Source organism: Nannobrachium achirus (assembly GCF_963921795.1).
Source record: "Nannobrachium achirus genome assembly, chromosome: 4".
In the NCBI taxonomy this organism is placed as follows: Eukaryota; Metazoa; Chordata; class Actinopteri; order Myctophiformes; family Myctophidae; genus Nannobrachium; species Nannobrachium achirus.
In genome coordinates, this window is record NC_137813.1 from 22,378,546 (window position 1) to 22,406,133 (window position 27,588).

General features: G+C 40.2%; 4 protein-coding genes across 5 annotated transcripts; 2 read left to right on the forward strand and 2 right to left on the reverse strand.

Annotated features, from left to right (window-relative positions):
• dxo (decapping exoribonuclease) lies at positions 1–5,824 on the reverse strand. Of its 2 annotated transcripts, none has more exons than XM_080725080.1 (7): positions 5,730–5,824; positions 3,425–3,877; positions 2,905–3,131; positions 2,508–2,727; positions 897–1,032; positions 686–780; positions 1–558 (listed from the first exon to the last, which is right to left on the reverse strand). In XM_080725080.1, exons 2-7 carry the CDS (start codon positions 3,862–3,864, stop codon positions 420–422), a joined length of 1,257 nt encoding a protein of 418 aa, XP_080581206.1. In that variant the 5' UTR covers positions 3,865–3,877; positions 5,730–5,824; the 3' UTR covers positions 1–419. The 2 variants fall into 2 exon arrangements, with proteins under 2 accessions (XP_080581206.1, XP_080581205.1); XM_080725079.1 differs by lacking the exon at positions 5,730–5,824 and adding an exon at positions 5,006–5,340.
• On the forward strand, positions 5,771–12,877 carry LOC308284467 (ras-related C3 botulinum toxin substrate 1-like). Its single transcript, XM_080725081.1, has 6 exons — positions 5,771–6,106; positions 7,697–7,768; positions 10,192–10,309; positions 10,943–11,005; positions 11,481–11,640; positions 11,779–12,877. Exons 1-6 carry the CDS (start codon positions 6,072–6,074, stop codon positions 11,907–11,909), a joined length of 579 nt encoding a protein of 192 aa, XP_080581207.1. The 5' UTR covers positions 5,771–6,071; the 3' UTR covers positions 11,910–12,877.
• A 999-nt stretch (positions 12,878–13,876) lies between these two features.
• On the reverse strand, positions 13,877–16,456 carry LOC308283661 (inactive serine/threonine-protein kinase 19-like). Its single transcript, XM_080724130.1, has 6 exons — positions 16,086–16,456; positions 15,756–15,901; positions 15,332–15,567; positions 14,651–14,748; positions 14,385–14,532; positions 13,877–14,015 (listed from the first exon to the last, which is right to left on the reverse strand). The coding sequence occupies exons 1-6, from the start codon at positions 16,180–16,182 to the stop codon at positions 13,970–13,972; spliced, it is 771 nt and encodes a 256-aa protein (XP_080580256.1). The 5' UTR covers positions 16,183–16,456; the 3' UTR covers positions 13,877–13,969.
• A 1,386-nt stretch (positions 16,457–17,842) lies between these two features.
• smim10l3 (small integral membrane protein 10 like 3) lies at positions 17,843–19,780 on the forward strand. Its single transcript, XM_080724197.1, has 2 exons — positions 17,843–18,072; positions 18,253–19,780. Exons 1-2 carry the CDS (start codon positions 17,893–17,895, stop codon positions 18,271–18,273), a joined length of 201 nt encoding a protein of 66 aa, XP_080580323.1. The 5' UTR covers positions 17,843–17,892; the 3' UTR covers positions 18,274–19,780.
• The last annotated feature ends 7,808 nt before the right edge of the window (positions 19,781–27,588 follow it).

Genomic DNA, 27,588 nt, shown 5'->3' on the forward strand with positions numbered 1-27,588 from the left:
AACCAAGAGGTACAACTGAAAATATATATACAAAAAACAATGTAATTTTAATTTGAATATAAGCCTTTACAAACACGATAGGCAGCAAAATTATTCTATTTCAAATGTTGAATGAAAAGTCATATAACCTTAAAAATATGCATGATTTTGGGGGATGGTCAATAACATGAAACTCATCCATCAAACTGACACAGCCAGATACATTCATGCTTGTTTGTGCCTGTCCGTTATCAGATTCATGGGAAATCGCAGCACAGAATGACAAAACTTTCAAGAAAGGAAGGCAGGGTTTGTTTTCAAATTTCTACATTTGTTTTTGTGAAAATAGATCTACGGACACGTTTTGAGCTTGCAGATCAGCTATTTTAGATAAAGCAAGTTTAAGTGGTATTGGTAGAGGTGCCATATGACAAGACAGGTTATTGATGATTTGAGTCTTGACTGTTGGTGCTGCTCATGGCCTCTACAAACCAGTGTGGAAGGAAAGAGTACTGGGAGTGTCTGTGTACTGAGTAGGTCACATCTCTATAGGGCTCCCAAGAGAACAGGTACACAACACTGTAGGGAATAGACCAGGAAAGTAGAGCATTATTTTATATGTTCAGCATATTTATCAAGTTTCATTTTACAATAAATAAAAATCTGACAGTTTTATTATTGTACTGTACAGTATTCCTGTCTTTACCTGGCATTGTCTTCCCTGACCACACTCTTCACGAAAGACAGGAAATCGCAGCAGAAGTTCATACATACTGTTGGCCTCCAGCAGTTGTTCTCATTCTAAAAATAAGTATGGTGTGTTAAAAGTTTGTTAAAGCATATTCCCATTGCAGGACAGATGTTTTTGGCTTCAAGATTTTTGTGTAATTCATTTGTTAAAAATGTGTATATTGTACCTTGATAAGATGGGATATTTTGGAAATGTGATATGTCTCTAGTGCCACGACGACTCCATCATGATCCCGGAATCCAGCTACAACACGAGGTACTCCAGGGAGAAAGGACTGGGCCCACCACTTAAGCAGTTTAAACCTGTGAATCAAAAACACACCAAGAATATATTCTGGACATATTCAGCGAGCAGAGGATTCAATTGTCAAATACAATTTAGGTATTTCTAGAGTCCCAGCAAACATTTTGAGGTATATTAGACGAGACCATAGAGCCTAGTTCTTCCACGCGCCAGAATGGTACCCCCAGTCCCGGCAGAGTAGTTCCGGTGCAGCACATTGAGTGACCCTGTCTTTCCCTAATAGGACTGATCGTGGATAGCTACTGGGACGTAAGTCTGGACTTGATCAACCCCGGCTGGGTCACCTGGGCGAGGGTGTATGATGTTGCGAGACCCGAAACACCCGTCGACCCCAGGCTACATCACTGATGATACGTCCCAGTTGCATCCTTGTGATGTTTTTTACACTATTAGTTCTATTTATAGTGGCTCATAGGAATAGACTATGTGACAACCAGGAATAGTTTGGTGACCACCGGAGACTCGGTTGACGGCCGGAATTTAGACGGCACCCGGGAGCAGGTTGGGTTAGCGCCCCAGCCTGTGTCTTCCGTGAGGAAGAAGCCCAACAAATCCACGGTGAGGCCTTTAGGAGGGCCATTCAACTGCAGCAGCTGAATGGAATGTTTGGATTGGGGTCTGGTGCAACGCACAGGCTCTGAACCTGGTGAGAGCAGGGGAGGACCTGGTGAGACGTAGGAGGAGCCCGGCCAGGAGTCAACCCATAGAGCCTAGTTCTTCCACGCGCCAGAATGGTACCCCCAGTCCCCGCAGAGTAGTTCCGGTGCAGCACATTGAGTGACCCTGTCTTTCCCTAATAGGACTGATCGTGGATAGCTACTGGGACGTAAGTCGGGACTTGATCAACCCCAGCTGGGTCACCTGGGCGAGGGTGTATGATGTTGCGAGACCCGAAACACCCATCGACCCCAGGCTACATCACTGATGATACGTCCCAGTTGCATCCTTGTGATGTTTTTTACACTAGACGTCTAATATACGTCTAAACTTATACTAGACATCTAAGTTTATACGCATAAAAATGGTCTACCAGAGGTATAGATTACAGTGCAAGACTCTAGTATTATCAGCATGAACCCTAGTCAGGGGTTAATCCTGTTAATTTACCTAACAGGGTAAATGGTAAATATAGCACAACGAAAATAATTTGTTTATTGAATTTATTTGGTGGTAATAATAAAAAGGCAAACACATGAGCACTTCCATAACAGATATAATACAATAAACGCATACAATATCACAGAGGATAAAAATGCCCTAATGCTTATTTCCATTGTGGTCTTCTGTGGAGAAGCAGAGTACTGTATGTTTAATAGTACTAATATGAAATACAATTATTGATGTAGATTACTTGAGTTAGCTCCAATTAAAAAGCATTGAAATGTTGTGTGGAAATATTGCACATGCAGTGAATAATACATATAATATACTGTATATATTTTTTTAAATATGTGTAAAATAACATGTTTAATACCTGTGGAAGTTGCTGCGCTGTTTGGGAGTAGAGATCTCTGCTGAGGTCTTCAGCTCAATGTAGCAGGCAGGAGGAGCTGGAGCTTTGGGGTCTTTGTCTCGACAGTCCACCTCACCGGAAAACAACAGTCTGTGATCTGCTAATCGAGTCTGGACCACAGTGCAAAAGGCTTCGTTGGTGTTCACCACCCCACCTGGCTCTGGGAAACTGTGGCTGTCATCTATACAAATGGACAAAGGTCAGTTACCATATATACATCAGGTTATCTGATTATGTGCTTTGGGTGTGTTTTCTAACTTTCTCATCAGCTGACAGACTGACAGAACAACTAATATAATCAGATTATCATCACAGAAGCATACAGTATACAACAAATACTTTGTATACTGTAACCTACCTGCACATGTGTACTGCTCAAACTTGTATCCCCAGTACATCATCTCCTCATGCTTCTCTGTGCGATTATCCCTTTCCCTGCGTGCAGCCTCAGTCTCCACCTCACTAATGTACAGGGTGCCCCCGAACCTGGTGACCGCCAGCTGCCAGCCCTCCCGTGTTTCATAGGGCGTAGTCAGCACTTTGGTCAGGTGCCCACGCCATGTCACAAAGTCAACCCCTAATGTACTGGGAGGAGTAGAGGTTAATAAAAGAACACGCTCGGCAGACAACATAGTTCTACCTAGCCTACATTATGTTGATTGATTCCCAACTTTTTCTAGATGATCACAAATATCTTAGCCGTTTTTGCGACTTAAGCACTATAAACTTCTTTGTATGACAAATAACAAATTGCCTATGTACAAAATCCGGCGTGTTGTGACCTTATACTATATACTGTTCACAATCTTCTATTTATTTAAATAAAAAATACAAATTGATGATTTGCCCAAAACATGGACACCAGGGTTAATGCTTACGATGAGGATGAGGATGTAGGCTGCTTTGACTGAAGCTTGGACTTGTTGGCAAGGATCCACCGCAAAATGTGGTCCAGCTTCTCCTTTATCCCATCATCACGTTTTATAAATCGGTCCTTGTAGCCATCTCGAAGGTCAAAATTAGGACTCCTGTGAGGTTCAACATAGTACCTTAGTTGCCTTGCATCATTGAAAAATCTGCGTTCAGAGTCCAAGGAGAAACTCCCTACTTCAACAGGCTGTTTGTAGACAGGAAAGTCTCGTTCATAGAGGTCCTTTCTGGTGCTCAAAGACGGTGATGAAGATGTGGAAGGAGCAGGAGAAGGGTGGTTTGGCCTGGAGCGTTTATTTTCATGTTGGCCTCTGTCAGAGTCTGTATGTCTTTTGTAAATTGACTGCTGGCCCGAGTTTGGATACTGGGGTCTGTGACGTTGGTCCATGGCTAATGGCTACCTAAAGAGAATTAATAAAGAAAAGATATTACAAACTGATTTGACAAAATCTATGAGTCCATCTAGTATATATCCCACTGAATAGCATGCTTTTGACCTGCTTGTAAACCCCACTGATCCAAATGTACTAAAAATGTGAATATTAGCTAATAACATCAGCCTGTTTCTGCAAGGGAATAAACTGAGAATTTGATTATCTACTGCAGAAGTGGGCAACAATTTATTTTGTATCTATCTGTAATACATCAGGTCAGGCTTCTAAGTAGACAATGTAACCAATTACTTTCAAAATGTTAGAAAAGTGAAAATAGACATTCTTGCTTTTCATGACAAGCCCAAAATACAGGGACGAAGCAACAACATGCATTATTAAAGTGCATACAACGTCTACCCCAGACAGTGAGAATTTATTTTGACTTCATGTGGATATGTTCAAGTAGTTCACATGCTCAAAAAGGGTGTCCTGGTGGGAACAGATATGGGTCACTCACACAAGCCTTTGTGAGTTGCACCAAGTCTTTCCTCCCAAGAACATACAAGCTCATGTACTTTTGTTTGGTGCATGATCTCTTGAAAATGCATTACAGGGTCAGAGGGTAGCTCCAGAGGGGTGATGTAGTCTGTCATGTAGCTCTATTGCTTGCTGTTACAAGTTATTATTTTTATGTTATTAGACAAAGCAGTCCTCTGTAATCTGTTAAAAAGCATCTTAATTCATACGTAAGCAATTATATTTTTTCTAAAATGGAATCTGAACCAATATATTAATATATTTTGTTTTTGCTTGACCTCAACTGTTTAGAATGTTATGCTCTATTGTTTAGATTAGACAGACGCTTAGGTTTTATGTTTACTTGTCCTAGTTGATTTGTAGACCCCTTCGGAAACCTTTTGTATATTTGGGATACCAGGCAGGGTTCCGAAAGGGGCTTATTGATGTTGATTTGAAGCTCTACCTTTTTTTCTTTCCTTTCCTTTTATTTTTAAACACTAAAATTGTTCAGTTGTTTGTTCGGCGTTCACTAGAGTTCATGCTTTACTGTGAATTTCTGGTAAACGCTTAAATGTAGTACGCTAGCTAAGCTAAGCATCGGCTGCAGAAAAACAAAATGTACAAAGTAAAACGAACTTTAATTGTTTCTTCTACTGCTAGTGTAGCGTATAATCACATCCGTGATCACCGGACGGTTACGAGACGTTTTCTGCGATGTTGAATGAAATGTGAAAATGATTGGTTTCTTAAATAAAAGACTCGCTGGACACCAGTTAGCTTAGCCATTAGCATAGTTAGTTACCTTGTTTTTTCTCGTCTTGTTTTAATGTCCGGAAGGATGTTGTACACTCACCCAGAAGCCTATACTGCCCTCTACAGGAAAGCTCGTTTATTTCCGATAGGGACAGAAGAGCACTGATTCTTCTGGGAAATAAACACATCTGTATAGATAGATTATAGAATCTATTAGAATGTGGTTATTTGTTGAGGCAGATAACTTGTCTTGCAGTATCAATACTGCTATGTAGAAATACTCTGTTAGGGCAAGGTCACACCAAAGTATATTTGGTATACCGGTATATATGATGTATATTTTATGATGTCCTGTAGAGGACTTATTTTGAAGACAAAATAAAAGTGCTCTACAGGAGTTATGAATGTATGGCTAACACCAAAGTATGGTTTCCAATTGTTATTTCTATCTCTGAGACCCCTTTGAGATATCAGATGGCAACCATACTTTGGTGTTTGTTTTTTTTTAATTATCAAAAACCAAACATAGGAAAAATAAAATTAAAGGACCCATAAAAATGTGTCTGCGACCCACAAATGGGTCCCGACCCACTGTTTGGTAACTAACCAGTGCTCCTATGCTTCCTCCTCAGGGTGGTGGCTGGCTGTTTTCGCTCGGTAGCTTTAAACACGGGAAGCATGGGAATGTTGCGACGAGGGAATTCCTAAGTAAAACCCTCTCAAAAACCAAACCAAACTACTGGATAAGTTACTGGACGCGCTCCACAAGCCGCTGTTTTACTCGGACGTCTGTTGTAACGGTAAAAACCGGCGAGCGAGCTCTGTCTCTCCCCCGAGTCTCGTCGGGACGTTTCGCCCGGGCGAGGTGAGCCAAGCTCGGACAAAGAGAAAGGACCCGTGAGCTAAACGTTAGCCGAGCGCCGAGCTAAGCTATAGCAGCTAGGCTAACATGCAGGCCATAAAGTGTGTGGTCGTCGGGGACGGGTAAGTTGAACTGAAGTTGTGATTTGTTTTTGTTCCTCTTCATCCTCCCTTTCTGTTGTCGGCGAAACCAGTGCTTCTCAAACTTTTTCATGTCGAGGACCCCCCAGTTGACACCGATTAGTCCGCGGACCCCCAGGGCCATTTGTAAATATATGCCGGGGGGACCCCATTAGAGAAGATTTTAACGGCTCTAGCAGTGATTCCCAACCATTTTAATTTCAAGGACCCCCCCAGTTTGATATGCATTTTAGGCTATAGAGTCCCTCATGTATTGGCATTTCTATCTCTGAGACTCCAATCTATAATTGTAAAAGCAATGTTAATTTAACTCAGAGAGTGTACAAATGGTTCCATTTGTTACAGACCCTTAAGGGTCCATTTGGTTCCTAGGACCTAACTATCATTTAGCAGGGGACCCCCTGGAACTCCCTCAAGGACCACTGTTTGAAAACCACTGGGCTAAATATAACATGGGTCTGGCCGATATGGAGAAGTCAAATGATCACAAACTTTCACTTTCACAACATATTTACAGTTTTGGTAAATAGTCATCAGTAATGCCTCATAGCAAAACTGGGTAAAGGCAAACAATAGAACAACTATAGGTTAGTTCAGAAAATTGCATCACTTGACTGTGATGAAGCCTTTTAAACCAAGAAAAGAACTTTCATGCAAGTTATCTGCAATCTCATCTCTATTATGCTGCTACAGATAGCAAACCATTAGGGTGGATGTTCCGAGGTTGTGATACATATTGAATCTGAAATGAGTCATGGGTGGAAGGTTCTGAGTTGTTGGGAAATCTCTCACTACCCAGTTAAATCCTTCTCTCTAAGATTAATACTGAATGGTAATTGGACATACTGTATCTCGGCTATCCTTAAAACAGCCAGATGGTTATTTGTTTTAATGCCTTATTTTTCTGATGTTGCAGTTTTCAAAGTTCAGCTTTGCCGTTACTATCATATGTCTATATTATTCCATAATGTCTCGTCCGTTGCTATAATCACATGGTTCTAGCTCCGGGCTGACAAATAATGATAGTAAAACGGGGTCAAGAATGAGCCCCACGCTCCAGCTGTTTTGCTTCTAATGTGGGAGGTGACAACCTCCTTGTTCTGGGTGTGGTGGATACCACAGCACAAGAGTCATTGATGGGAATTTGTAACAGTTCTTTTGCATCTTGACAAATGCAACCTTTGATGCTGACGGCTAAGCTTTCATTATAAACAGACACAAAATGATGGTTCTTATTGGCAATGGAACTTATGGTAGTTTTCAAACTATTGGCTGTGTTTATGTGTGCATACATTTACAAATTCAGCATTGTACACAAAATGTGTCAATAAAGGATCGTAGCCCATATACTTATCAAATGTCTGAATTTGGGCTACATAATTAGACTTGCCCTTGGGATAATAAAGGTATCTATCTATCTATAATGGAATAGGTAGTTGTATTTGAGTGACTCTAGGGGAGCATCGTGAATTTGAGCTCAGAGATAAAACATAGTGCATGTATTATCTGATAGATAATGCTATTGCTAAAATAAGACTGACACATTTTCTTTTTCTTCCATTACCCTTCCAGTGCTGTGGGTAAGACTTGCCTGCTCATCAGCTACACCACCAATGCCTTCCCCGGGGAGTATATCCCTACAGTGTGAGTATGACACTCCTTGGCAGTTGTCAAACCTTGAAGCTATTAATCCCACATGCACCACAAAGACATTTTGTAGTCACACCTTGTTTGCCTAACATTTACTATAGAGGGTATGCAGGTGACATCATCATCATACCCGGAAGTTATGGAGGAACGCCACTGAGTGGCATAAACATCCGAACAGAAAAGTCCAATCTGATTGCTTTAAACGATGTTAAACAACGTTAAACTCACTTTGCAAATCACTTTGCCACTCGATTTTCCATTCACTTTATGCATGCACATGCCCTCTATAGATAAGGTTGCTGACGAAAGTCAAGTCTAGATTATCTTCAATTGTAATGGAAATGTGGTTGTAGGAAAATCAGGTTAATTTTATAGTGATAAGTCAAGACTGTGAATTTGAATCCCATTTGAAAATGTGTTTCAGGGAAAATTTATATTTGTTTTACAAATTTAAGTAAAATACAATCACTTCATATTGTTCATAACCAACCCTTACCCTATACTTTGTTGTAAGTTAAATAGCGAAAATAGCTGATCTACGTGGTCAGTGGTCACAGCGTGAAACATTGTGACACATTTATTGTGACACATTTGACTCAAGCCAAATATTGATTTGAACAAAAATCAATAAGGAATAATTCAAGTAATTAATTAATAATACATCTGAGAATGAACCGAAAACCACATAATCCTTATATTGACTGTAAATCCCTTTTTTTAGAGTTTTGGCAGTAGGAGCTATATTTTCGTCCATGACTTGCCCCTTATCCCTAAACCTCTTTGCCTTTTTTTACCATTTTGAAAAACATTTTAAAATACTTCAAATAGCCAATCTACATCGACACGTTGTGAGCTATTTGAACTATTTAAACTGTTTTTCAATAGTAAAACAAGGCAAAGAAGTTTACGGATAAGAGTAAGGCATGGACGAAAATAGAGCCCACAGTCTCTCAACCACTTTCAACCTGGGACCCCTAATTTGGGAATGTCGTCAATTATACATCACAGTGCATCGCAATATGACATGCAGGTCTGTGTATCGACTACTTTAGCTAATGGTCATACAATTAAGTATACTATAAAGGGCTAGGGCTTAAAGGAATAGTTCATCACCCCCCAAAAAAAATCTCTAGCGATCATTGTCAAAGGGTAAAAGTGGATGACATTCTTATTTGTGCAGGCCCATTAATGCAGGCCCATTAAAGTAAACAGTTAGAATGTAGAATAGGAAAAAGAAAGGGAAACACAAGTGCATGAAAAAGCTAGTTAAAGGGGAACGCACACTGGACACGGGCGCTGCGCAGCGTGAAGTGCCGCGCGGTAACACTAACTGGATGCAGGGCGCTGCGGCGCATCCATTTCCCCTGGTTGGGAGAACATCTTCACCGCGCGGCAACGCTGGAAAAATAGAACAGCGTCGTATCGGTGTGGCAGGCGAGGCGGCAGACCCGCGCCTGCGCGTGTCTGATGCCGCCGGTGTGGGTTTCTTCATTGAAAATAATGGGGCCGTATGTTTTGAGACGCTGTGTCCGGTGTGTGTTTCCCTTAAGAATAATAAAATGTATGCAGGTATAAAATGGGCATTGATAGAGCTTAGGCAGGAGTTATTACGTATAGATCTAAGTGGATCTGCATATATCTACATTGGCTGCATAATATTAGCTCCATTTGGAATCTAGCAGTTAATGATTACACTAAATTTATCTGGGGTCATAAGGTCGTAAAACTACAAAACTACAACTCAGGGCGACTGTGGCTCAGGAGGCAGAGCAGGTAGGTGGTTTGAATCCCGGCTCCTTCTGTCCACATTTCAAAGTGTCCTTGGGCAAGACACTGACTGAACCCCACATTGCCTCCAATGAGTCGGTCGGTGTTAGCTTGCCACCATTGGTTAGCTTGCCACCATTGGTGTGTGAATGTGGGAAGTGAGGACGCTGGCGTCAACTGTTTGCTGCTTCACCTCCCAATGTATGAATGAATGGACCATTGTAAGCACTTATAGCACTTGGAAAAGCGCTATACAAATGCAATCCAATCCATTACAACTCTGTGAATGCAGAATCAAGACTAGTAACCAAGGAGTTATTAAATCATTGTTATTTATCAGATCAGATTCACCAGTCTGCTGTTTTACTATTCATGACAAATCAGATCCTTCCTAGTTTTCCTTTTCTGTCAAGTGTTTTAGTACAATTTGATGGATGGCCAATTTCGCAGCCTAGTCCATGCTCCAGACTAAAACATCAGACATCAAATTCTTAACTTCAGATAGATTTAGCCTACATTAGGAATAAGTGCTTATGTTGTGAACTTAAGTTGCCACATTGGTATAGTTTTACCAAGCCAGTACCGTGTCCATTAATACGAAACATAATAATTGCCTCTTCTTTAATGATGACGTTTATCTCTTCTGCCAGATTTGACAACTACTCTGCCAATGTGATGGTGGATGGTAAGCCAGTGAACCTGGGCCTTTGGGATACAGCGGGACAAGAAGACTATGACAGACTCCGCCCACTGTCCTACCCACAGACGGTACTGTAAAATAGATGGCACCATATTGTATTTCACCCATCCCACTGTTCTTTGCCAGGAATTTCAGACTTTGTGTAAAATATGCGGAGGAACCATAAGGCAGTGGTTCTCAACCTTTTCATGCAGCGACCCCCAAAATAATCATTTTTGAACTGGGGACCCCCCTCCCTGACGAGCACTAACAGACAGTTGAGACATTACATTTTGTATAACACGGTTCTATTGTGAAAATCATAATTTCTGCCTCTAATATCTGACTATTTGGCCAATGTTTAATTTGTCATTTTAGAGGTATTAAAAAGTCCTTAAATTGTCACTTTTGAAATGTGCAGTTACCGCTATACACTTACACTTTATGTTGCACAAGTTAATCATCTGGGGACCCTCCAAAATAATTTGGAGACCCCCATTGTTGAGACCCACAGAAATAGATGGCACCATATTGTATTTCACCCATCCCACTGGGGTAAAATATGCGCAGGAACCATAAGACTGGGATTTTGTTGTGAGAATGGAATAATTAAGTTAACAAAAGAAAATGTCACACTATTATCATGGACACAGCCTGTTGTACTACTAGTCTGAGGGTGAAGTAATTGGCATGGGTTCTGATTGTCACGTGTCTCTCTCCAGGATGTGTTCCTCATCTGCTTTTCCCTTGTGAGTCCTGCCTCATTTGAAAATGTCCGTGCCAAGGTAAGTCTATCTGCTTAGTGAGGTATGAAGATAAAAATGTGAACACATTTTGAAAAGCAATAAAAGTTTAATCAGACAAAAAGTGTTAGACTTGCCAAAGGTAAAACACAAACATTCACATTTTTATAATTTATACAATATTCATGACTAGAGTTAAAATAATATTGTGTTTTTATATAAGATAACTTTATCAAGATGAGCAGTTATGCTTACCTCTGTTTGCCTCTTTGGCTGTGGGTGTTCAGCTACAGAACAGACTGTACTTGGATTAGCCAAAAGATAAAGATGCAAGACATTTCTTTTTATTCAGGCTGCTAACCCATTTGACCTAGAGCCTTCATCAGATAAGAAACGTGGTAGCAGCCAGAAAAAAATGATCAGTTCGTGCATGCATTTTAATTTTTTGGATTGCTGCCATTTCCCCTTATCTGGTGTTAACAACTCTGTTCAAATCCTTACTATGATCTCTGTGCAGTGGTATCCAGAGGTGAGGCACCACTGTCCCAATACCCCCATCATCCTAGTGGGAACCAAGCTGGATCTAAGAGATGACAAGGACACCATTGAGAAGTTGAAGGAGAAGAAACTCTCTCCCATCACCTATCCTCAGGGCCTGGCCATGGCTAAAGAGATTGGTATGATGGCTGTTCATAGTACAACTTATTTTATGCAACTGGTATTTTGTCTTTCAGTGTCTCAAGCTGGCTGCCCATGGTGCCGTTACCTAATAGTACAGATAATCAACTGGCAATTGTTCTTCCTTGTTCCTTCAGGTGCAGTGAAGTACCTGGAGTGCTCGGCTCTGACTCAGCGTGGCCTTAAAACAGTGTTTGACGAGGCCATCCGGGCCGTCCTCTGCCCCCCGCCCGTCAAGAAGAAGAGGAGGAAGTGCTCCCTCCTCTAAGACGTCACTGGAAAGGATATAGGGAACATGACCGCTAGTGATGAGGGGAGAGAGGGACATGGGGGGAGGGGGGGTACACACACACACACACAGTTATACAAAAGCAATGTGTTTCAGACTCTTTCCTTCCGTAAAGATGTAGTAATAGATAGAAGTTGTATCAACGGTTTCTTTTTTTTTCTTTAAAAAAAAAAAAACATGGTTAGGTATAAGAGAAGGGTTTCAATGATAGGCCTTAGTGATTTCCTTATACCAACCATATACAAGTACATATACACACTAACTATGAAATTCCTGAGGCCTTCTAAAAATGGATGGGAACTTTTGTAAAATGGACCGTGGAATGTTTTGTAACTTCTTGTCCTTCCACCGGTAATCTATCTTGTTTGTTTACAGTCTCGGAGGCTTGTGTTGAGTGGAGAGAAATGTTGCCAAATACATTCTGCAGATAATTACATGCTGTATTTCAGCAGACAAGAAAACCTTCGTTGTGTTGTCTTAAAACATCTACACCTTTAAAGTACAGCCAACAGCTTTGCGTAATGGACTACATATAGCAGTTAATTTAGCTCCATAATTATGGCATAGTATGGATCATAATTGACATTTGTGAGCGCAGCCACGTGTGTATTGTAATGACTTTATAAGCGAAGGAGCTTGAAAGTAAACATCTGTGAAGTTCTATTTGCCTCAAATTGCTCTTAATGTACCATAAATATTTTTATCGGCAGTGCTCTCATTGGTTTATATACCTACTATAGTGATTTGTGTGGTCAAGTTCACTTAATGTATTTAAAGTGAATTAGGCTCATGGGACACAATTCTGTTTTTGTTGTCAATGCTGGGAATAAGTCTGCTGTTGCCAATAATGCTATTAATTACTCTAAAATGCAATGATCCAGTATTTCATGGGTTTGTTTCCCATTGGACCTGACTGTTTTTGTATATCAAAGTCGAACACCTTTCAATGGTCTTTGGGCATTTATCAGACATCTTTTGTGCGGCACGTTCTTGATTTGTGATTAGCACATTTTTACTTTTGTAGCATCACTACTGGCTAAGCAATGTCGCTAGAGCATTTATACAGTACCTGAGAATAACAGTAACAAAGCTGTCAAATTACAGTGTACAGCATACTCCTCCTTTGTTATAATCATGTGATTGACTATTTTGTATCATTGTTTCTCTTCACAGAATTTACACATCACTCACTGTATTGTCAAACTAACACTATTACTGTCTATTACCTCTTGCAATTAATGCTACCTTAATATCCCTACAAGCCTAGCTTTTTGTAATTAATGCCGATAGCATGTATGTGCAACATATACTGAAGACTAAGATTAGAAATGCTAGTTATATATTTTTTGCATATTTTCAAATGTATTTGAACTACTAGATCAGGGGTAAAGCACAAGATGTTAAACTGTATTGTATTCAGACAAAATACAGACATCAAGGTGTGCTTCAGTTCAAGCCAATATTGTGACCCTTTAGTTTTATGGAAAGCTATTGTCACTTTTGAAAAAGCCAATAAATTTAAATGAAAATGACTTATCGTTTGTTTTAGCAGGGTTATAAATTGTAAAAAGAAAACGAAAAGGTGCACAGCCAAACTGTCACAAAAGAGGAAGCCAGCACTCAATGTCCTATACTCAATGTCCTATTTATACATTAATTTGATTCACTGGGCCAACCCAAACATTTCAGCTAGTCTGCCTTCATCAGCACTCTTCCTCCAGAATCGGATTTCCAAATAAAATGTACTTTAAAGCTCACCTTTCACTTTTAGGAATACTTTCAAGCAGTTGAGACAGACTGTTTTCTTTCACAATAAACCACAAAACAGCCAACTCCACAAGTACATTTTAATACATAACTTAGACAACATGACAATGGTCATGATAAATTTGGCAATTCAAACCTACAAGGTTTCAATATTATTCAGGTGTCAAAAAGAGACCATGGCTCAGTCTAATAAATACAAAAGTTTAATTTCTGTGCACAAAAATATGCATTTTATGTTTTCAGTGGCACTTTAGGTAAAGTCTTGATACATTTCAGGAATCGGTGAACCGCAGCAGCAGGCCAGAAGTTGTAGGTATACTGGAAAGACAAAATGCTTTTATCAGCTCAATCATTCAATATAATAACAGTGTATAATACTGATATTCAGATTGAATTGCAACCAAATGTTAACCAATCAAGTCCTAATATTAAAAATAAGTCAAAAATAGGTAGTCTACAAGCTCCCCCATTTTGGAAAATGGGAAAATAAATGTTAAAAACAATGCTCAAAATAGGGATGCCAGGTTAATTGATTGAATACTTTAACAGTTTGCAAAGGGCTTGTTTTCATTGTGGTCCCGTTTATTCAATTAATCAAGACACACAATAAAATACAACAAGAGATCAAAATCATCAATACTAGGATCAGTATATACAAAAAATAAAGTGGTTAATCAATCAGCTTACCTTTCTACTAGCTCTGCACCAACAATGTCATGGACATGGTATTTCATGTGGAATTTGACTTGCGTGGGTGTGCGCCTCTCCTCCAGGTCTGATTTTAAGACTTCACTATATTTGGACTTCTTAATCATACCAAGCACTGCTTTACGACCTAAAAATGGTGAAACAAACAACCCCTCGATTAGCACGGCAGTGTTAATAACCAAGCGGAATGGGAGACATCAACTTGACAAAATTCTCTCCAGGCATGTATCACTCATTACACCCACCCTGTATGAAGTACTTAGTAAATTTTCCAGAGTTTGGAATGGACAGCCACCAGCTGCCGGCATCTCTCACAGTCAGGACTCCTGACTTCACCAGTTGCCTGTGAGGTGGGAACATAACTTATGATTGATGACACAGGATGTTTTATTGCAATTGTAGAAGAGTGAGTATCTTTTTTACGGTACAGTGATCTATAAGGTCTATAAAGTCTCTGTGTGTGTGTCTGTCCAGAAATGTCTTGTGAAGATCACTAGGCCAACATAACAGTAATTCCAGTTTTTCTTTTTTCATGTTTTAAATATTGGGTAAAGAAATGTACTTTAATTTTACAATAATGGAAGTGGGGCTCGAATCGGGCTGAAACCATACCCAAATGGGGAGATGACTGACAATCAATGATACACTAAAAATAAATATTAAAAGCTGAATAAGAATCCATGCATGTTTTTTGTCATTACGCCATGGCTCTGTGTAGTTACTACACAATGCCTCAAAATCAAATCATGCAAAGCACAGAATACAAGCTTTCCCCCACCCATATTTGAGCATACTGATGTCATTGTCAATATGATGTTAGAGATCCCACAGCTATGTTGTCTTTTTTCCCAAATAATGGATATCTTGTTTTGGAATGAAGAATTCAGCACTTGAAAGACTGACTATGACTAAGTCTGCTTTCATACGTTATCTCAGAGTCTGTGAAGAGTAACTCCTTGAGCATCTTGTCTTTGTTGAAGCTTAGGTCAGTACAGGACGGCAAAGCTTTCTCCAGGAACTTCTCCGTTGTCCCTTGTGTCCCCTTCCCCTCCTCCCCTGCCAAGACTTTGGCCTTGTAGTCTGAAGTGAACACCAGTCCAAAAGCATCCGAGTCAAAGCCCAGCTGGAACATCAGAAGCTCTCCCTTCTCCCGCAATTCATTCTGTGGAGAAAGATACACCAGAGAATAATTTCACATTTAGATTAATATCCAAGATATACCCTGGCCAAGCATGGATTCTGTCTTGAGTACCAGTTCAAATCCCAGATAACCTGAGATAGATAGGACATGAAACTTACGGACTGCAGCTTTAACATTGAGGGTGTTACAGGAGTTGTAGGAGCACTCACCAGCTGCCTGTCCACAGCAGTCTTGTCGTCATTGTGAATGCTGTAGAGCTGATGCTTCAGCACCATCTGAGGCAAAGTGTCATTGAACAGCTTCCGAGGGAACAGGGTCATGAGGTACTGCAGGGTTGCTCTGATGTCAATGGGGCCTTAGACATGAAAAATGGATGTGTTAATAAATATTATTTTAAGACGGGCATCCCTAATAAATGTGGGACATGCCATTTAAAGCTGAACATTTCTAGGAGGGGGAATAGATGGAGAGAGAGACAGACCGACAGAGGTTGACATCTTCAGTGAATTTACATTTTATCTACAAAACACCACTCTCACCTTCACCATCATCCTTTCCAGCTCCAAACTTCTCTGTACCCGTTCTTCTTTTCTTCACTTTAAAAGTGTCAGAAATTAGACTCCTTTTCCTATTCATACCTGATGGGCTGTATTAATAAGAAGTGGAGTTGCACCATGGGCTGCTTCAGATGTACAACAAAAATACTATAAATAGTATCTTTTACAGCTCACAGCTAACTTTAGCCATGTTAGCTAACAAAACGTAGCCCGTTTTAGATTCGATGTTCTCTTTCCGATTACGTAAACCTAACTGCAAAGTTGTAAAACTAAAACGACAATAGTAGCTATTCAAGTAACAGCAAAACAATTATATTGTATTCTTGTAATAAATTATACAACAGTAATCACGTCCACAGAGTCCAGTCGACTCGACACATGACTGGATTTGAAATTCTCCTTTTGTAACCAGTCAGCTGGTTGGGAGCGGGTTGTTGCTACTGCCACCTACTGGCCTGGAGCATAATACCGCAATTTGCTGTTCACTTGTTCAGACTGTTCAATAATGTTTTGTAGTAAACATTAAAAAAAAAGAAGACCATAGCTGCGTCCCAAAATCATATGGTACACAATGCTCCGGGGACATTTTTCAAAGTACTTTTGAGAGTGCAGACGAACGAATCGGATGTTAAGAAAGTGCCCCATCTTGTGACAAAGTAGAGGTACTACTACACTACTAACCTCGCCTCACCAGGCTTTCCCCTCAGAGAAAGCCTGGTCTTCGTTTACTAAACGGGCCGTTTGATCCGGTCGGGAGCGGAAGAGCTCCTACGTTTTTCTGTAGTCCAAAACGGACTACACTTTGGCCGGAAACAACGACCAGAAACAGTTTCAACCCAGTTTAGCGCATGCGCAAGTAGTTAGCGCATGCGCAAGTACGGGTTAAAACTGTTTCCGGTCGTTGTTTCCGGCCAAAGTGTAGTCCGTTTTGGACTACAGAAAAACGTAGGAGCTCTTCCGCTCCCGACCGGATCAAAAGCCCGAAATTGGAAGCCAGCCCAGGCTACTACACTACTACTACTACACTCTCAGGGGAAAGCCTGGTGAGGCGAGGTTACTACTACACAGGTTGGTTAGTGGTAGCCTAGCTGCAGCTATCATCCACCCATGTTAAAACAAGGAGGGAATACTGCAGATAGTTAGCTATATGCATTAAAGTGGTCTCGTTCTAATGATCCAATCCTTTACACTTTACAGTCTATGGTCTCACTAGTCTCATCTCATGTCTCATCGCTGTCTGTGCAGTGCAGGAAAGTAGCAGCAGTAGTACTGTCATGAAACTGTACCTTTTTCTATGCAAACTTCAAATAAAGTCTTCAATCAAGCAATCAGTAACAGGTCTAGAGCTGCTATTTTCAAAAGATTTACTTGTGAAACGGGACATAACTGAGTACTTTCTACTTTTGGTACTTTAAGTACATTTACAGCAGATTATTCTACATTGTGGTATTGATACACTTTTCCTATGCAACAGATGGGTGACAGCGGCGTGCAGTGCAGCGAAAGCATAGACTGTGAGTGAAAGAGACAAGAGAGAGAGAATGCTGCCCGGGCTCTTTTGGGTGTGACACAAATCAACTTCCGTGAGTTACATCGTTATAAATCCTCCGTATGACCAAAACGGGAAGATCCCCCTTTCTTCTTCGGGGTGGAGTACGTACAATGCCACGGCCAAAATCAACCATAGAAATATGAGATTTCAAGTTGTACCATTCACCAGTTTGCTAGGTTTGTTTGGTCGTTCGTAACACATTTCAACGCGCACGGAAGGATTCGGGGGGCGTCGTCTATGGCGGGTCTGTCGTATTTAGTGCTGCGATTTTCGGGGTCCGCTGGTCGGACCTATGGGGTGTTTTCCAAAGGGCTGACGAGAACTTTGATGATATTCTTTGATCTCGCATGGCGACTGCGAATCAGATTCCCATATATATACCTCATCGCCTCGATGATGTTCAACGTGAGATTGCAGGTAAGAAGAGTCACATTCAGAGGAGATGTATCACACCCTTCTTGTGGTGGTGGTAGCCTAACACTAGTATAAAGTTACATCATCTTCTTAAAATGCGTCTTCATGGCTGTATATTTATGTAACTTGTTGTGTCTTTGTTTTCAAGTCCGGGCAACCATGTGTTAATTTTTATCTTCACAGGTCCATATCGAAATTCACTGAGTCTACAATGCCAGCATTTAGAACTCAAGGCCTCACTCTGTGTGTACTGTATGCCAGTGTGAGCATTGTCAGTGAGCAGCCACTGAAGAACACCAGCTGACAGCACAAACCAATGTGGGGGAAGTGGACACTGGTTCCTCCAGTAGGTATGATGACAATGCACAAACTGACATGGCTGGTGTCTGATTTGCACTGTGTCATAGGAGCCCAGTGCCTTTGTGAAGGAAGGACACCGGCGGCGATGCCATCAACATTAGCTGGCACCAGTAGTGAACTGTCAGGACGGGAACCCCAACTCCCAGTCACAGTTTTGACATGCCATTGGAGATTTTAGTGCCACACTCGTCCAGTCCAGGGAAAAGAGGATTTTTTTACACTGCCTTTTCTGTCTTTGTAATCGTGGATTGTGGAGGAGGATTGATGAGGGAAAAAATGAATGTTGCTTTCTTTTTTTTTTAGTATTTTTTATAAGTTGCTCTTACTAGGGGGTTTGACAAAAATGTTTCTTAAAGGCTTCACATTTAACTACTTTCACCCTGGCATCCATATTTTGGGCTTGTCATAGGCAAAATCTTTCCAAAAAAAATGCTAAAATAGCTGATCTACAAAGCCCACAACACTTCAGACTGTGACAGTAATAAAATGCAAAATGTTGCCTGTTTCGGATGACACTGTAATAAAACAGGGCTTAAGTGTTTAAATGTCTCCCAGAAAAGAAACCTGGGACCATTGTCAACTTGCTCTTGTTTAAAAATATACACATCTCCACTGCATGACAGAAACCAGCATGTTTTATGTCCTCAGTGGTTTGGTCACCTTATTTTCAGACCATTAAAGTGGTTTGGAAGGAGGGGTGGCTGTAGGAGCAGGGCAGTAAATCAAATGTGACAGTTTTACTGTACCTGACCATTTGGAATCTGCAGATGTTTTTCTGGACGTTCGAAGATTAAGGAAAAGCCTAATCATCACTGCATGTCCACTTTATCTTTTAACACAGGTTGACACTCAAGTTGTTACACTTTAAGTGTTGTAATCCCCCCGCTTGTTTCTTTCTGTTACTTTTAGGTGTCTCATGTTATTGTGGTGAATTTGTGGGGTTTTGTTTTGTCAATAATCCTGACGACCCCGGCTAAGCATAATTTAATTTTGGAAATAATAAATGACAATATTACCCATTTCAGCCTGTTTATCCCCAGAAAATAAGAGTGGAATGATTGTTTTTTCTATCGCGTTTCATCACATGCCACTTGGTTATCAAACATTTTACTGTAAAAACTTCTTTTCAAATCGCAAAAATAGCCGATCGCATCCATGCCATGCTTTGTAAGCTCGTAAATTGGCAATTTTTGCTATTCATTGCATGACGGTATACAGGGCTTATTGATTTTGTTAGAGACCACCTTTTATATTATGATGGCCAAATGTGTGCACTGTGCATTAATTGATAACCATTTTGGAAACCTAGTTTTAGAAAACAAATCCACAGCTCAGAGCATTGGACATTTAAAATGGCAAATATCTCAACATTTGATCTAAATGAACTATTTTGAAATGTCTGAAAGTAGGCTGTTTTTTCCCTTTAGTAAATGTTGTTGAACTAATCTGAAGAAAATAAAACGGACACAGAGATGAGAGATACAGGATTCAAGGCCAACAAGGGGTTGGTCTTGTGTTTCAACATTGGGATCTGAAATAGCATTTATTAATTTGTTGTTACGGACATGAGGAGAAAAGCAAGTATATATAAGCATATCCTGTGTCTCTTAATGCTACATGGTTCATTGAGAAATGTACCTGGGTTTTTATGTGATTTGAGAAACACCTAAAACTGTATGAATAAACCTTTATTTGTATTTCCAGTGTGACACGAAACAAAAGTTTCTCTGGAATGTTGTCATTGGCATCTTGGACACTGAGGTTTGAGTGACATTGCTTTCTTGGTTACATCAAGTTGATCAGATCTGCAGTACGTGCCGTGCATGACGTTGGTGAATTCAGCCTGTGGGGGTGTTGGCACTGGCAGAATATTTTCTAAAGATATCCAGTGCATGTGACGAAAGTTTTTTATGATGGAGCTGGTGCAACTCTAAAATTTAGAATATGGGTTCCTTATACTTTTGGGGGGAAAAAAAGGCTTGGTATGCTGTCTTTTCCCACTAATTACAGTTTCATAAACACTTTCTTTTTTTTAAGATTTGTTTTTTGGCTTTTATTTATAGGACAGTAGAGGAGATTGCCAGGAAACCTGGGGAGAGATGGGGAGTGACACGCAGCAAAGGTTGTCCCTATCGTGAATCGAACCGGTTACGCCGCCAGGCATCTATGCGTGGTATGCGCCTGGACCAGTAGGCCAGCGGTCGCCCCAGTTTCATAAACCCTTTCAACCTGGCTTCCCTATGGGCATGTCATAGGCACTTAAAAAAAGAAATTGATATTTTAAGCTTAAAACCCATTCCATCATTATGTAGATTGTAATTTAGTGCCAGATTTCTTTCTGTACAGGAAAAGAAAAAGGGTAGTTTGCCATTAAAATGAGAGTCTGAATAGGCAATCTTGTCGGGAGACCAGGGATGATGGTAGTATCCCTTTGCATGGCCTCAGCACACCTATTCTGCAAATGTCCCAGTTCTAATGCAGTTTTGCACATTTCTTTACAATCAACTTTTTGACTGCAAAATGTAAATAATGTCATTGCTATAGAACTAGAACTGCACTTTGTTGGCAATGTATGGCCTGCAGAGCACGCCATGAGGTGCGCTCACCACTGGCATTATTCAGGAGTCAGGAATGCTGGTCCCTCTTTGGCTGTTAATGATGACGTTGCCAGAAATGTTGGTCCCTGATTGGGCTACGGGCTTAAACACACACAGCTATCTACCTACCCATACGCAGCCGAACGCAGCAGTACTTGCGTGCTCTGCTGGCGCAAGTAATTCACTGCTTCTATTCTTACAGTCCAATGACCACTATATCACTACGATGAATGAACTGTATGGAGTATCTGTACTGTTTTTAATGTGATGTAGAAGACATCCATGGCAGAATTTTAACAACCTTAAAAACTGTGCAAAGCATCACTATTAATTTGAGCTTTTGGAGATAAAATCTTGAGCCTTTATTTGATAGACATGAACCTAAGGGATCCTAGTTGTACATTGCTGAAGGGACGAGTGATGCTACAATTTGCCCTAAAACACAACCAATCCCAGTGGACCTCTTCTGTTATTTTCCCTGGTCATTCAGTTGTGTTTCCAAGTTTGGTCACATGATGGCAGCAGCTCTTCACAATATTTATCTCATGAGCAAATACAGGAGGATACCATGGCTGATACATGATGTCAGTCAGTTACAGATACAATAACATTTATTCATGAGAGTGATGAAAATCTCTCTCTTACTAAGCTTGTGCTGCCCTGTCTAGTCACATTATTGTGCAACACATTTGTGGGCTTCAATCTCTGCATCAGTCCCACTGATTTATACATAGTCATTTGTTCTCCCATGTAAATTTAAAAAGGCTGTGATTAACATTATATTCTACAATAGAGAATTATAGGCTACTTATTAAGAGTTCATAAGCCAGCTTCTTCCTCAAGTGAGGGGCGGCAGTGGCTCTGGGGTAGAGTGGCTTGGCTTGGCAACCGGAAGGTTCCCAGTTTGATCCCAGGCTCCCCAGAGTTAATGTCGAAGTGTCCTTGAGCAAATCTGAACCCCTAATTACTCGATGAGCAGGTTGGTGCCTTGCATGGTTTCCTCTGCCATCAGTGTATGAATGTGTGTGTCTATGGGTGAATTTAATGCACAATCTATGTAAAGTCTCTTGGATAAAGGGCAAGGCGCTATATAAATGCACCAATACCATTTATAATAGATCCATCTAAAGTTCATTTTCTTCTGTAATATATTACAGAAAATGTTGAAACTTTCATACTGGTATATTCTAAATACATTAAGCATACAGTGAAATATTCAAAACCTTTTTTTTTTGGCATACAGCTTATGAAAATCAAAAATCCCAATATCCCAATCTCAATATTACAGTCAAAACAAGAAAAATGTCCTGATCTACAAGCCCATAAAGCACTGAATGTCTGTTTTTGGCACGCCGCACGCAACACCATATGTGTAGGACAACCAAGGCATTGATGTGTTAACTTTGTAACTAGTAACACTTTTATGAAAAAATATTGTTTGATATTTAGTCAACTAAAACTAGACTAACACTAAAACATTTCATATGACTAAAACTAACTGGGATTTTATTCAATCGACTATGACTAAAACTATAATCAAAATTTGCTGTCAAGATCAACACTTCTTCCCAACCAGTCTCTCCAATACCGAGTCACTGGTGTAAAATCACCAGGAGTTGCCAAGGCAACTGAATCTGAACATTCTCCATGTGACAATCTCTCCCTCCTGCCTGAAAAAAAAAAAAAATATATTTATTTTTCTGGGATGTTGCCACAGCAAATTATTATAATAGGGTTAACATTGAGTACTGTCAGAAACAGAGATGTATAGATGATGGATGGTTAAGTCTTTGTTCTGCCTACCACCATTTGTACCCGCAGGGGGTGGGAAAGGGTTTACGTTAAGGATTACGTTTGTGTTTCAGCCTATGGCATTTGGTTGCAGTGGCAGTTTGCATGTGCATTATTAGGCTGTGTAGTGTGTATGACTGATATAATCATATGCAAATGTGTATGGCAGAGAATCAAACCAGTGTTATATGGGTTAATATTATTCATTATATAATGAACAGTGGTGAAACATATCCAAGTAGTACATTTACTCAATCTGTACTTAACCACTTCAAGCTGACGCCACTATTTTGGGCATGTCATTACAGGCGAAAATAACTGTTCTGCTTCTCTGTGAGCATTTAGATGGGCTAATTATATAGGTTACGTACCAATGTGAGGTACTTTTAATTTACTTGAGCATAAAAAACTACTTTACTTCAACTCTACTACTGCTATTAAAAGAGGCAGAAATTGTACATTTTACTCCACAACAACCATTTGATAGCTTTAGTAACTAAGCTTTAATACACTAACATGAACTGTTAAGTTATTATGTATTTATTTGTTATACTACAGTCATTACAATCAGCCCTACATTTACCAAATGCAACATTAAAGTGATGAACATATGAATGCATTACTGCTTCTAATCCAGTAATAAATATGCTTGTGAAATGAACCATTCTGCATAATGAGTATTTTACCCAGTTTCACCCTTATCTATATGGTCCTCACTAATGCTCCTTGCAATATGGCACAATTTCAACTCTGCATCTCCTTGGTGAGCTATGGACAGTTCGGAAACCTGCCTAATAAAAAAGTAAGAATTCTGAGTACTTCTTCCACCATAGGCATTGTACTGTTTGTGTGTACATATACAGTACACATAATTAGTGTCTCCATTGACTTGAATGGGAAAATGCAAGAAGTTAACTTTTCCCAAATATGGAGATGACTGACGTCATAGACCACATGAGACTGACACAGTAGCCTATGTCCATATGGGTATTCCAAGATGGGCTTAATATTGATGACATCAGGGATCTCCATATATGGGCATATAAATAAGGACAAGGAATGACACAGAGATCTCATACAGTATATGGCCATTAATTTATTAGTGAATACATTTTACCCCTTGACTTGAATGGAGAAAATTCAAGTCAAAGTCATCATAAGCAGTCTGCATTGGTGAGTGTGGTGGTTCTGAATGTGAGGTCCCGTGGCAACATGCCGGGATCTTTAAGGGGGTTCCAAGGGGTCACTCACTAAATGGTTGATATTAAGGAACTAAATGGACTGGTCTGTAACTCTTTACGGTTGTGGGTCCATTTTGTTCTGTTTGTGTACTCTCAAAGAGAAATTAACACTGATGATTTTACTGTCTAAATTGTAGAAAAATCTGGGTTAGGCCTAATGCATATCAAACTGAGTGTCCTTGAGTTATTGTGTGTTTAGGAAAGTCTGTGTTTAAAGGCATAAATACTTGCTTACACTAACACTGTTGTCTGTTTGCTTTGCAGACAGGCTCCGAAGATTTCAACTGCCATGTCCATCAATGTGAGTTGCACCCAGTCATGTGTATTGTTGTATATATTAATATATCCCAGGGCCAGGCATGGAGAATGGACAAGTGCTAAATATTAGTGTTGTAGTCAAGTCCACCTAAAGCGAGTCCAAGTCAAGACCAAGTCCGAGGAGGGGCGAGTCCGAGTCAAGACCGAGTGTGGGAGGGGGTCGAGTCAGAGTCGAGACCGAGACCAACGGGGGTCGAGACCAAGTTGAGACCGAGACCAAATAAATAAAAATAAAAATCCTCATTTGATAGGTACTGTGGAGACAGACACAAAACATGGAAAGATAGTATAGGGATGTGGCATGTAGCAAATGGTCTGGATGGCCAGGAATCTAATCTAATCTGTGTTTGGTGGTGGGGGGTGGTCAGACCTTGGTATTATCCATTTTCTTTGCAATTGTAGGTTAAATGTATTACTCTGGTGCACTTTGAGAGGAAAAAAGAAGAAAGCTCTATGTATAACATCAAGGGGTTCTCAAAACATCATTTAACATCCTACAAAGCTTATAGTTCCTGCTATTATTTGCACACATTGACACATTTTCCGGACTATGGGTTTACTTACTAAAGCATTTTACACACATCAGCTAGTAATTAATTCATGAAAAGTTACAGACAGTTCTCTTATAATGTTAAAGGGGCCCCAGTGCCCCACCATGCTTTTCAAAATATATATTTTACTTCAAAACTGTACTTCGGTACAGTACTTAGTTACTTTACACCACTAGATTTAAGCTTTAGTACCGTGTAAATTTAGCCTGCTGTGTGTAGGTCCTCTTTGTCGCTATTCAATTGACTGGAACTCTTCATTTGATTTACATACCAGGAAGGAGACACTAAAGCCTAATTTTGTCGTATGACGGTGTCGCATGCCTAAAATAGCAGATAGTTGTGAGCTTGTAGTTCTGCTATTTTAAGTCTGGCTTTAATGTAAAGCATGAACACAGAGATCATGGTGATGAGAACTGACCTCGAAAAAAATAATTTTAGGAGTGGGGGTGGAGAGAGGAGGGAACAAGAAAGAGAAATGAAGAGGAGGGGGATTTTGTTATATTTACTCTAGCCAACATGTGGGCGTGAAATAGGCCAAGAAAAAGAGCACTCCAAGCTGCTCCTAGTTTTGTTATTGTTTTTTGTTTTTTTGGTGCGTGTTTCTATTTCATGACACAATGTTCCATTGTAATTGTTCTGTAGGCCACGAGGGTTGAGTTGTGATTCTACAAAAGGCAATAATGGTAGCTGTCCCGTTGTTGACAACTAGCTCATTCATGGATTTTTTTTAAAAATAAATAAAACGTTCGACCGCAAAAAATAGTGTAACAGCAATAGGCTTATGGGCTCCACTCTATCCTATGAGGGTTGCTGGGTTCTGCTGGTGAAACTGGACAACAGGGGAATTTTTGTAGCCTTGCATAGCCAGACAATATCACACCTGCCTTGTATTAGCAATGGCAGATGGGCGGCTTGCACCAAGAGGGTTTAAATAAATCTTAGTTTAGGGTTAATCATGGTTTTGTTGATCTATGATTTATTTTAAATCGAGGTGTGTTGCACCACTTAAATTTAAGCATTGCTTAACAAATCTGTGATTAAACCCTTAACCTGTGATTAAAACTATAACCTGCGATTAATTCATGGTTTAAATGTCCTCCATCTTGGATTTGCGATGTAACACTGGAATAAACTATTCTCTTGAGCCTAATATCATTAACGTGACTTATATATTTACTTCGGGGAGAATGTGGGCAGGCATATCACCTTCTATGTTAAGAAGAGCGCCTGTAGCCAAAAAATATTTAATTTTATAACGCTCCGTCATACTACGGTGACGCTCGGCTCGCTACAGCGCGGTGCGGTGCGGCGCGGCGCGGTGATGCGCGACTATCTAGGAACTAGGAAGCAAAGAAATACACCACAGTTTGATAGTTTTGTCAATAGGCTCTATGCATATACGCCATTTTGTTCTACTTCTGGGTGTCTTTCGACTTCCTTCACAGGTGTTACCGATGATACTAATGAAGGGTCTGTTCCATTCTGGTCAAACAGAGTCAGGGTGCTGATATTGTGCATGTTGGCTCACTGGAAACACTCTGCTACACCAGTGGGTCTCAAAGTGTCCTTGAGTGGGTTCCAAATGTCCCCACAGGTGTGTAACTCTGACAGTATACAAATGGAAGCAAATTTGATTTCCATTTGATTCCATTTGTTGGTTCCATTTGTACAGAGTTATGGGGGTCCTTGAAATTAAAGAACCACTGTACAATAAATCAAACAGACCCTTCATTAGTATCATCAGTAACACCTGTGAAGGAAGTCGAAAGACACCCGGAAGTAGAAGAAAATGGCGTATATGCATAGAGCCTATTATGAAGCGATTTCGAAAATTAAAACGTCTGCATATTGGTTGGGAAGTCCACTTCCATGACAACTGACTGTGTTATGTCCCTGTAAATATTTAATAGTTCGCTATTTTAAAATAGCCGATGTACAAGGAAGACAACAATTATGATGAGATTTTTGTTTTCAACTGTGAAACTGTCTGCAGCTTCAGCTTGCCTGTGAGGCTTCCCTCGCAGAAGGGGGACCCCCATTCATGTCAATGGCATGTTTGCATTTAAACCACCTCTACAGCAAGTTTAAAATTAACCCCTTATTGATGTTTAAATCGAAGTTTAAAGTAGTGGTGCAAGAGGATTAACATTAATCCAGGTTTAGAATGAAAAGTAAAACGAAGATTAAAAGGATGGTTTAAAACTAAACCTGATTAATGAAAACTAGGTTTAAGGTTTGGTGCAAGCTGATTAAAATATAAACCTTGATTTAAACCAGTTTAAGGCTTAAACCGTGTTGGTGCAAGCCGCCCTGAGTCTAGCTGCACTAGACTAGCATTGTTGCCTAATAGACCCCATGGACAGTCATTTGGGATCAATATAAATAGGGCAATGAGCCAAGATGTTATTTAGTGTGGAGTTGTCCTTATACTATGTAGCATCTGTCGCATGAGCTGGCTTGATGTAGGCCTACAAGTAGGCTAAATCTCCAAGCTGGACATGACACTTTATGTCACAGGGACTTATCCACAGTCCAAACCTTGATACTAAGTGCCAAGCAGGGTGGCAATGGGTACCATTTTTCTTTGGTATGACTCGGCCAGGGATTGAACCCCAACCTTCCAATCTCATGGCGAACACTCTAACCACAAGGCCACTGAGT

Bases quoted from the DNA above. Each gene is read 5' to 3' on its own strand.
- dxo (XM_080725080.1), bottom strand. From the start codon at position 3,864: ATGGACCAACGTCACAGACCCCAGTATCCAAACTCGGGCCAGCAGTCA. The intron at 3,132-3,424 runs GTAAGCATTAAC...TACTCCTCCCAG, and splicing joins CCTACATCCTCATCCTCATC to TACATTAGGGGTTGACTTTG. The intron at 2,728-2,904 runs GTAGGTTACAGT...CCATTTGTATAG, and splicing joins TGAGCAGTACACATGTGCAG to ATGACAGCCACAGTTTCCCA.
- LOC308283661 (XM_080724130.1), bottom strand. From the start codon at position 16,182: ATGAATAGGAAAAGGAGTCTAATTTCTGACACTTTTAAAGTGAAGAAA. The intron at 14,533-14,650 runs GTGGGTGTAATG...CACCATTTTTAG, and splicing joins TACTAAGTACTTCATACAGG to GTCGTAAAGCAGTGCTTGGT. The intron at 14,016-14,384 runs GTAAGCTGATTG...TTGTCTTTCCAG, and splicing joins GGTGCAGAGCTAGTAGAAAG to TATACCTACAACTTCTGGCC.
- smim10l3 (XM_080724197.1), top strand. From the start codon at position 17,893: ATGGCGGGTCTGTCGTATTTAGTGCTGCGATTTTCGGGGTCCGCTGGT. The intron at 18,073-18,252 runs GTAAGAAGAGTC...TTATCTTCACAG, and splicing joins TGTTCAACGTGAGATTGCAG to GTCCATATCGAAATTCACTG.
- LOC308284467 (XM_080725081.1), top strand. From the start codon at position 6,072: ATGCAGGCCATAAAGTGTGTGGTCGTCGGGGACGG. The intron at 7,769-10,191 runs GTGAGTATGACA...CTCTTCTGCCAG, and splicing joins GGGGAGTATATCCCTACAGT to ATTTGACAACTACTCTGCCA. The intron at 11,006-11,480 runs GTAAGTCTATCT...ATCTCTGTGCAG, and splicing joins TTGAAAATGTCCGTGCCAAG to TGGTATCCAGAGGTGAGGCA.